Genomic DNA, 10343 nt, shown 5'->3' on the forward strand with positions numbered 1-10343 from the left:
ACTTAAGTGGTATTACATAAGTATTAGGGGTCAAAATCTATTTTATTTCTCTTTGCTGTTGTCCCCTTCTGCCCACTTTCCTGGGTGTTGGGGGAGCTCGCTGACAACAGTCACAAATCCAGCGACCTGATGGGATAGCACCAAGGCCCACACAAAAAGTGTGATAGCCTCTGTCACACACATCACAGAACATCATTTCCTCTTCACGGTGGGGCTGTCCGCAAATAATGCAAGTTTCACAGTCCATACATTGCCATGGGCAGGTCTTAATGACAGAAACAAGCTCCTTGGTCATGTCCAGGCAAGAGGGATGGCCACTGTTTTCACGCTGGGAGCAGTGTGTGAGAGGTTCAGGCTTCCCTTTCTCGTTGGACTCCTTACCCTTCAGACAAGTTCCACATAGAGCATTTGGAATGACCTCTGGCTTGTACCCAGGAACTGACTTGGACAGTACAGAGCGTCTCGAAGTGTCCTTCCGAGGCGTGGTGACTTTGTCCTTGGGCCTCTGTCTCCCCGGGAAGGCCTCCTCCTGGCCGTCGGGAAGCCCTCTCCCTCGGACACGTTGCCGGAGGAGCTGTCCGAAGTGCCTGTATTTCTCCTTTTCTTGTCCCCTCGACCGTCCTCAGCATCATCTGAGTCACTGTCACTGTCGAGAGCAGGGAGCTCAGGGTCCAGAGGGGGCTCATACAGTGCCGTGTTTAATGGCAAGTAGCACGGTTAGTCCGGCGAGTACCTTTTGTAATATTCCTGGAACTGTCCGGGGATGAGGGCCACTGGGTAGGAGCTGACCTTGGTCTGCTCTATGGGTAGCACTCTGTACTCCCCTTGCGGCACCTGAGTGACGTGTGTCTGCAGGTGGAAGTCAGCGCGTCTCCTCCATGCGCTCCCTGCTCAGGTTGCTGTTCAGCTCAGCTGCTTGTCTGGCAGCTTTCTTCATGTACTCAGGCACTTTGCTGGCTTCTGCTTTCTGTGTATTCTGTTGTTGCATTTGAGAACACTCCTTATTGTGATCTGTAATTCACTGACGTTCGTTCTCTTGTAGAATAACAGAATATTCAGCATGCTTGGCAGGGTATTCTTTAATCATTAAATCAGTCACTTCATCACTGCGCAATGCTGTTAAACCCAGAGTGCACTGAGTTTCTGGAATGACACTTAACTCTCTCAGGTAGACTTTCTCCTTATGAGACAAATCTTGTTGCTCTGAATCTGGATACTTTCATTTAAAGGAGGTCACACCCAAATATTCACTAACTTGTTCTTGAAGCATGTAGTATTCTCCTGTCTCATCCGGTGGCCACTTGTACTCTATCAAGTTTTCTGCTGGAGAGGAGCTAACGCTGAGATCCTGATTTGAAGTGTCACAGCTCCTAGAACTGACTCCTGAGCCCATTCGCCTCCTTTTAGATGGTTGGGTCCCATCGTGTGAATTATCTTCATTATCATCCTTCTGCTAGAGAGATAAAACCGTTATCTTTCCTAGTACTTGATGGAATACAGTGACATGGAAACAATTATCCGCTGACACTGACACTCAGGGCCGCGTGTTAGGACCGCCGCCTCGGCCACAGGTCACATCGCCTGTCAGAGCCAGAGGTTCCCGCATCTGACTGCGTGTGGCGGGCGCCTCCCACGCTTCGAGCGAGACTCCCACAGCCAGACGGGTCCTTAGCCTGCGCGGCGTGCAGAGCGGCCCGCAGAGTCACCCACAGCGGGACCCGTGGCCTCGGGGACCTCACGCTGCGGCCAGAGTCGCGACCCCGCCTCTATATAGTTTGAGTTAAAAAAATTTGGCTCTCGAAAGAAATTTTAATCGTTGTACTGTTGATATTTGGCCCTGTTGACTAATGAGTTTGCTGACCGCTGAGTTAGATGAAAACCATTTTAACAATGTTGACGCATTTGTAGCCGGGTGTTATCTACCATTAAAGGATACTCCTGAAGGATCATCTGTCTGTACAACTAAGGAGAAAGGCAAGTTCTCAGAGTAGCAATATGGTGTTTGTAGTGGCCAACATCCCTCATAGTGGAAAAGAAGATGTCCCCCTCCCCCTTTTTGGAGCCATGTCTCCACACGGCCTGTACAGTGCACAAGAAAGCACACAGGCATTACTAGTCTTTGGCAAAGGCACAAGCCGTTCTCATTTAAAACCGATCTTAGACCTAACTCTTATGTTTAGTTGTTTCCATATTTTTCTAATGATGTTGGGGTCATAGAAGCAGAAAGTGATTTTAGTAATGTCATACAGTATCTCATCTGCTTTCATCACTCAGAGTTTGGTGTTAACATTTATTTCTGGACGTGTAATGATTCTTCTTCATATCCGTAACAGGAGCCCTCTGGCACAAATGGAAGAAGAGAGAAGGGAGCATGTAGCTAAGATGAAGAAGATGGAGATGGAGATGGAACAGGTGTTTGAGATGAAGGTCAAAGAAAAGGTTCAGAAACTGAAGGACTCGGAAGCTGAGGTAATTAACTTTATTATTGCCACTTACGGACACAACACCCCTTTTCAGAATAATATCGTTAATAAAATTCATAGATAATATAACCTTTCTATAAATATTTTTCCAAATTAAATGTAACATTCAAATGTTAAATGCAGAAATAAAAGTAAGCACTGTGTTTATAATAAAATACATACTTTATTATGTAAGTGGACACAAGTATATTTGTTTGAAAGACATAATAGTCAGAATACTTATAATGAATTAGTAAGTTATAAAAAATGAAATTGCCCTGGCCAGTGGCTCAGTGGATAGAGTGTTGGCCCAGTATATGGACATCCCAGCTTTGATTTTTGGTCAGGGCACACAGAAGTGACCATCTGCTTCTCTCCCATCCCTCCTTCTCTTCCCATCCTTCCCCCCTTCCCCTCTCATAGCCAGTACTTCATTAGTTCGAGCATGGCTCCATACACTGAGGATAGCTTGGTTGGTCTGAGCATGTCATCTTCCAGCACTAAAAATAGCTTGCTACTTGAGCATCGGCCCCAGACAGGGTTGCCAGGTGGATCCTGGTTGGGGCGCATGTGGGAATCTGCCTATCTCCCCACCTTTCACCTAAAAATAAATAAATAAAATGAGATTATAAGACATTCTATATATTCTGAATAAGAAAGGTAAAGATCAGAGTTTTGAGTTTTGAGTGGATGTAAAAATAAAAAGTAATGTTAGATCAAACTTGTTTGCATGTGTGTGAGAAAGAAGAGCCATCCCTCATTGAACTAAGGATGAGAGGGGTAAGTTACAGTCAAAGGGGAGAAAATGAAGGAATGTGACACTCTTGTAAAGAACTCGTGGGTTAATACAAAATAGATCATTGATTTCAGTGTGGAGTTTTCTTAGTACAGATTGGTTATTGTGTTCAAAATTATTTATTTATCTTTTTATAGAGACAGAGTCAGAGAAAGGGATAGATAGGGACAGACAGACAGGAGCGGAGAGAGATGAGAAACATCAATCATTTTTTCGTTGCAACAACTTAGTTGTTCATTGATTGCTTTCTCATATGTGCCTTGATGGGGGTTGGGGGGGTGGAGGCTACAGCAGACCGAGTAACCCCTTGCTCGAGCCAGCGACCTTGGGTCCAAGCTGGTGAGCTTTGCTCAAACCAGATGAGCCCGCGCTCATGCTGGCGACCTTGGGGTCTCGAACCTGGGTCCTCCACATCCCAGTCTGATGCTCTATCCACTGTGCCACCGCTTAGTTAGACCAAAATTATTTTTAAATATATGAGATGACATTAATATGAAATATTTAAGGAACTTTAGATCTATTTTGTTACATCTTTATAGATGGTCCGGATGCAGAGTTTAAAATAATGATTGTTAGGATGCTCAAAGATCTTAGAACAACAATAGATGGTCATTACGAACATTCTCATTGCTTTTTTAATTACTGCATAACACGTACTGAAACGCTCGTTGACTTAATACATAAGCAACAGTCTGGTTCATTGAGTGGATGGGGGATGCGTGGAGTGAGGAGAGGATTCAGTAATTCTGCGGAAATGCTTTTGTCCCACATTAGAATTCTCTTAGGTGACTGGGCGTCAGCCTGTTCTTCCATCTGTCCCTCTGCGTCTGTCCAGGCACTGAGCTGTACATCTAGATCAGAAGGGAGATAGCAGCAGGAAGAACCACAAGTGTCTTCTCCGCCTAGATCTTCCGTTGAAAATCTAAAAGTAGTTTCATTTACGTTTCATACAGAAATATTATAGGACCTGCTCCCAAGAGTAAGTAGAAACAATCCTGAGATTATAGCCGGAGAAACCCTCCAGAGTGTTTAGGACTGTTGTGAAGGGTGAAACAGGGTTTGGAGAAACTCAGTCTTTGGAGGGATGAGATCTTTCTTCGCATTGAAAGGAGCTCCCTGCAGAGATCTGGGCTGTTTCTCCCAGTGCTGTAAGCCTTAGACACAGCAGATGTATAGGGGAAGAAGCTTTCTTAACCTTGTTTAATACCGTTTCTTCTCAAGTTCATTTGTACTAGAACTATGTGGAGCAAGCTGCTAACGTCCAGCGGCACAGTGCACCAGGCACAGTTCTAAACGCCTTTCTCCGTCAGTCAGTCAGTGCACACCACAGCGCTGTTCAGCAGACCCTCGTGTGCAGCGCCCTTCTCTCCGTGAGAGGACGGTAGATTAACTCGGTCAGTGCTGCTTAGTTGTCAGCCATTGTTCGAACCCACTTAGTTCTTTGTTGGCTCTTAGTCACTAAAAATCTGCAATCATGTGTCCACAATTTCAATCCTAAAGTGCTCTGAACACTGAAACCAGACATAGAACTAATACTTTTATTTCGCTTGATTTGAATTATTTATATTTATATATTTTTCTGCAAAATATAGTAATGTGTTTGATTATAGGCACTACCTTAGATAGCACAGGAGGTGTTCTGTAAATATAGTATAGACACCTTTTAAGTAGTATTTCCTCTCTACAATCTGAGAAATTATGAATTTTTAAATACATCCTATCTAAGGGTTTTTTGAGAGTGAGGTACTTGTACTTTTTATACACGTGCAATTAACAGAAGAGATACTTTGTAAGAGAAATGTAAAGGTGAGGAATGATGAGCACCTGTGAATAAAATAAGGCTCATCGGTGTTGATCTGCCTTCCTCCTGGAGGTAACTATTCTGAATTGTTTATTTGATTCCCTTGCAGTTTTTTTAAGTAGCCAGAGGCATTTTCTTTTTTTCCTGTTTTCTGATATTTTCTTAGTAACTCATTTGCTATCGTCAGGAAAGTGTTATTTCAAATTTGCTTAAATTGATCTTAGATGGTTTTGTTTTAGAGGAATTACATGAAATATGTGCAGTAGGACTGAATATGAAGTCACTTTGTGGGTTTACAAAATAATTAAGAAGAAAAATTGTATGCAGAATTATATTATCCAAATGCAAGATGTTAACTCACCAATGTAATACATAATTTCTGCACCTCTGAAGGTTTGCGTAGTTCTTAGGTATTCGGTCTAGGTTATCCTGATATTTTTGTACGGCTTTCTGGAGAAGCAGGCTGACTGGGTAAGCCAGCAGTAAGCCCTTTGTTTCTGCAGCCGCTCTGCGTGAGTGTCCCCACCCGCAGCCTGTGCTCGTGACCGCGTCACTGCTCAGTGCGGGAGAGCGCCCGCGTGCAGTCCCCGGGCCATCGCAGTGCGGCCTCCTGCATAACCCCTGGAGGTTGAAAGCAGTTAGGTGGGCTCTAGCATTCTCTTTTTAACAAGCATTCCAGGTGATTTGTATGAAGACTAACATTGGAAAACTGTGTTCAAAAGAATCAGGAGACCTTACCATGATCTTGTAATTCTTATCTCCCTGCTTTTTTCCACTGGTCTCAACTTTCTGAACTTGGAATTAGGAGACGGGTTCAAATCCTGGATACCTGCCACTTTTTAGCTAATGATCATTGCAAGTGACTTAAACCAATGTTTTTCAACAACTGGTCTGCCAGAAATTTTGTGCCTGTCTGCAAAAGAGTTAACTACTCTGATGTTGTATGAAGAGTATAGACCCAGTGATATTAGTTGAATTCACTTATGCTCAGGGTGATTTCTGCCTTAGCGGTCCCCAAAATGATTCTCCTATTTCCACCTGCTCCAAAGTGTATGAAGGTTGAAAACCATGACTTAAGCTCTAAGCCATTGGCTCATCTGCACAGTGGGAGGGAGCAGTGGTGTCTTCCCTGCTGAGCTTCCCACATGTTTGTGAGGAATGGAAAATGCAATAGGCTATGTCTGTTCAAAAGTGCTACACAGGGTAAGTTTGCTGCACTTGTTTCTCCTCTCTTCAGATTCATCTCTTGGGTCAGTGCCCTCCTTTGGGGGTGGCAGGTCCTACAGAAGAGGAATCTTAGTGCTTTCCAGGGGGTTCTCTGACTGTGTGTATAGCACGAGAATGCCGTGCTCACACTGTTAGCGGTGGGGTGGCTGAGACATCCTCTGCCTCCTGAGCCCTTAACCAGTTGTGTGTTATATGTTGGGCTGCGGTTTAGCTCCAGAGGCGCCATGAGCAGATGAAAAAGAATTTGGAAGCACAGCACAAAGAGCTAGAGGAGAAACGTCGCCAGTTTGAAGACGAGAAAGCAAACTGGGAAGCCCAGCAGCGTATTTTAGAACAACAGAACTCTTCAAGGTAACTAATACCAGGTTCTTGAGAAATGTGTATGTTAATGTCTTAAAGAATTATTTTAAAACCATTAGGATAACATTTTAAAAGGCATCACCCATTATCTTGCATCCTCATCACAGTTATTTTCATGGATGATATTTTTATGTAGGTAAATATAATCTGCCTAAGATAGCAGTAATACTTTTTAGCTACAGACATTTTCCATGACTTAACAGTCTTTATAACTAGAATGTGGTCGCTTCGTAACATTCTCCGTGACTCATCAGGGTCAGTTTCTTGTCCCCTCCCTCCAGTGGTTGGGCATAATGGCTGTGCTCAGTTTGGGCGAGCATTGAGAACACTGCTGTAAGATCTTGTATACATTTAGAGGGATCTTTTAAATGTGTTGAATTGTTTCTTTAGGATAAAAATTTTAAGATAAAAATAAGTTGCTCATTTCTCACTTGTAAAAACTCAGAAAACTCAGTAATGTTTGTGCAGTGGCTCCCTCCACCCCCGCTCAGTGTCCGTGTAAAACTGAAGAAGTTGAATTGCTGTAAAGATTGTATAATTTACCCTCACTGCTAAACGTTCTCAGATCAGACATTTGTTCTGTTAACTTTTCCCCCAAGGACGAGGAAAATATGTTTATAAAAACAACAGCATACAGACTCCAGTAGGAAAAAAGGATACCCAGTTAGATGTCAGTGGAGTTTTTTTTTATTTATTTGCACTATTTTATTTGAGAATTGTTCTCTTATATTTACTGTATTTATTCTGGAACTTTCTCAAATGTTTGAGTGTCTAAAAAAGTAGTATGGAGTAGCACTGTCCTCATTGTTTACTTCTGCATCTGTACATTTTTCCATGGGAAAGTACTGGCCAGTCCAACACAGCTGTTGTGGGGTTAGCTGTTGCTACTGTGTGTTGTTGATTATGTTTGTAACATAGCCTGCCATTTTGATTCTTCTCCTTTTGACATTTAGAACCTTGGAAAAGAACAAGAAGAAAGGGAAGATCTTTTAAACCCTCTGCTGACCACCAGTTCCATATTAGTTGCCAATATGCCAGCTTGGACATCAGTGTTTGTTGGATCCGTTTGGCCAATTTGCACCAGTTTTATCTGTAATGATGGATTTAACAGCATGACAAAAATTATTCTTATTTTTTTGTTCTTGATGGAGATTAAGATGCCTTGAATTGTCTAAGGTGTTGTGTACTTAGAAACTAACAGCTCTAAGTACCTTTCCTACATTTTGTTTTTATTATTATTAAACAGATGTCTTCAATTTAATGCAAGAAAACACTTGACTATTGTACAATCATGTTCTGGTGGTTTGACTGTTTACAGGATATTCCAAACTGAAAGGACTCGGACAGGTTTTCATTGAGGATCAATTGCCATAATATGATGCAAACTATGCTTCTCTATGATAATTATAATACAAGGTTCCATCCAGTGCAGCGTATACAATAATGTAATTTAGTCTAACACAGTTGACCCTATTTTTTGACACTTCCATTGTTTAAAAATACACATGGAAAAAAAACCTATATGCTTACAATGCACCTAGAGCTTTTTTATAACAGCCTTTTGTTTGTTTGTTTGTTTTGGATTCTTTAAATATATATTATTCTCATTTAGTGCCCTCTTTAGCCAGAATCTCATTACTGCTTCATTCTTGTAATAACGTTTAATTTAGGTATTTTCCATATATTGGCCCTGCTAAAATAGAGGATAGCATCTTTCATACGGTAGGAACCAACAGCAACTTCCCTGTAATTCCCTTTTTACACTTTATGGTAAGTAGCAGGGGGAAATGCGTTTATAGATCATTTCTAGGCAAAATTGTGGAGCTAACGACCAACCTGTTTCTACCCATGTGCAGTCTCTTTATTTTATTAGAAATGGGAATCATGGCCTCTTGAAAAGAAAAGAAAAAGTCAACATTCTGCATTTAGCTGTATTCATATTATTGCATTTCTGTATTTTTTTGTTTGTATTGTAAAAAATTCACATAATAAACAATGTTGTGATGTAATGGCGTGCGGGTCTGAAATATTCTAGAGTCGCTGCACAAGACTAGGCTGTGTTTGGGGAGAGACTGTTCAGCAGAACTGGCCTGCTCCGCCATGGCAGCGCCTGTCTTCCTGTTGTCCGCTCACTCAGCATTCTGTGAGGGGGACTTTCTCTCGAGGCTCAGTGCCTCCCTATTTCTTATTGTCACCCATCAATATGTTATTGCTCTGAGAACAAATCCCAGCTCATTCACTAAGTAAACTCTAGTCTCTGGAAACTGAAATTTTTTTTATGCAGGAGGAGGATAGTATAATTTCCTTTCACCGATGTTGGATTACATCAATTTTAACCTAATGCTTTATGGTGTGTTAAGTATAATGAATGCAGACCAATTCATTACCTTACAGAGTTTCACCATGTCTGCTACTTTTTCAAATTAAGGATCCAAGCAGTAGGAACTCTGCTTGGATAATTCTGATTAGTTAATATCTTTGTTTACTTCAGAGACTGAAGGATTTAAATAAATCAGTATGAGTGAAAGATCATGTTGGTATAGATTCTAAAATGTAAACTATATATCAGGAAGCTTATTCACATCGTGAATCCTGCCTTTGCACATATGTTCACTCAGGGCACTATTTTTAAAGCAGATCTCATAGGGCATTAAAAACACAATTTAGGGATGCTGCAGTAAACATTTATCTTGACTTGATGGTCATCACTAGCTAAAAATTGTCTTGGAAAATTTTTTTTTACCTAAAATGCCTTTTGCCGTTGGACAGCATAACATGGTACATGTGGCTTTTTAAAAATAAATTGGCTGTTATTCCAAATCTAGAATCAGATATTCAGGAATAACTGCAGTACATATTGAGGGATTTCCTTTGTTCGCGGTTGTTCTCGTGCTAGGAGAGATTGGGTTAATATCTAACGAAGCTTTGGTTTTAGGGAGTAGCGGACAACGTACTGAATCTGGTGAATGCAAGCTGCGAAGTTTCCAGAGACGGCCCCTAACTGGTGAAGCAGGACTGGCCCCTAACTGGTGAAGCAGGACTGCTTCTGAACACAGGGCCTCCTGGCTGCCATTGGAAACGGTGTCTTCTGAGACCTGCTCTTGATTCTGCCTCCTCGGGAAAACTTTCCCAAGTCTCTGCCACGTCCTGCCTGCCGTTTCTCTTGAACCTGATACAGGAGCTGAGCAGCTTGGCTGGGCCTTTGATTGACTTCAGCCTTTTTGAGCTGACTGAGGGCTGTTTTGGCCATAGGCTTGCGGATTTCTGAGCACCACTAACATTCAGGAAAGCATAAGGAAAGGTCAGCAGATGGGCTGTGCCTGGTCCTTTTTGTCAGAGACATTATCTAGTTGAGGCAGCTCACTAACCACTATCATTATTGGGAGTAACCTAGTAAGTACTAGTCCTAGTGCAGGGTGGGCACCTCGCGGTAGGGTTTTACTGCCACCTAGTGGAACGAGGTCTAATTGTTTCATCATCAAGTTCACAAGAACAGGGGAAGTTGCTAATGACTTGGACGGATGGGTTATTTCTGTGTGGCTCGTTTTGTCACCTTGGAAGCTGAAGAGATGCAGACCCGCCCGCCCGCCCCGCCCCCCCGCCTCTCAGGGCCATTTGCTTTATCACACGTTAACCACCTTCACTTTCTGACTCCCCAGCCGTTCATGACTCTAAAATCCGCTTGCAGAAACTGACC

The 10343-nt window shown here is 42.4% G+C and overlaps 1 protein-coding gene and 1 pseudogene across 1 annotated transcript in view; one reads left to right on the plus strand and one right to left on the minus strand.

The window, feature by feature from the left end:
• SEPTIN7 (septin 7) overlaps positions 1–8655 on the plus strand; it is a 46321-nt gene extending 37666 nt beyond the window's left edge. The window contains exons 11-13 of the mRNA XM_066239584.1: positions 2334–2469; positions 6498–6637; positions 7600–8655. Of these exons, the coding sequence (XP_066095681.1) occupies positions 2334–2469; positions 6498–6637; positions 7600–7639 (316 nt within the window). The 3' untranslated portion in view covers positions 7640–8655. The remainder of the gene's footprint in view (positions 1–2333; positions 2470–6497; positions 6638–7599) is intronic.
• Positions 38–1393, minus strand: LOC136310654 (PHD finger protein 10 pseudogene; annotated as a pseudogene).
• Positions 8656–10343: the final 1688 nt, after the last annotated feature.

The sequence above is a fragment of the Saccopteryx bilineata genome, chromosome 7, assembly GCF_036850765.1.
Source record: "Saccopteryx bilineata isolate mSacBil1 chromosome 7, mSacBil1_pri_phased_curated, whole genome shotgun sequence".
In the NCBI taxonomy this organism is placed as follows: Eukaryota; Metazoa; Chordata; class Mammalia; order Chiroptera; family Emballonuridae; genus Saccopteryx; species Saccopteryx bilineata.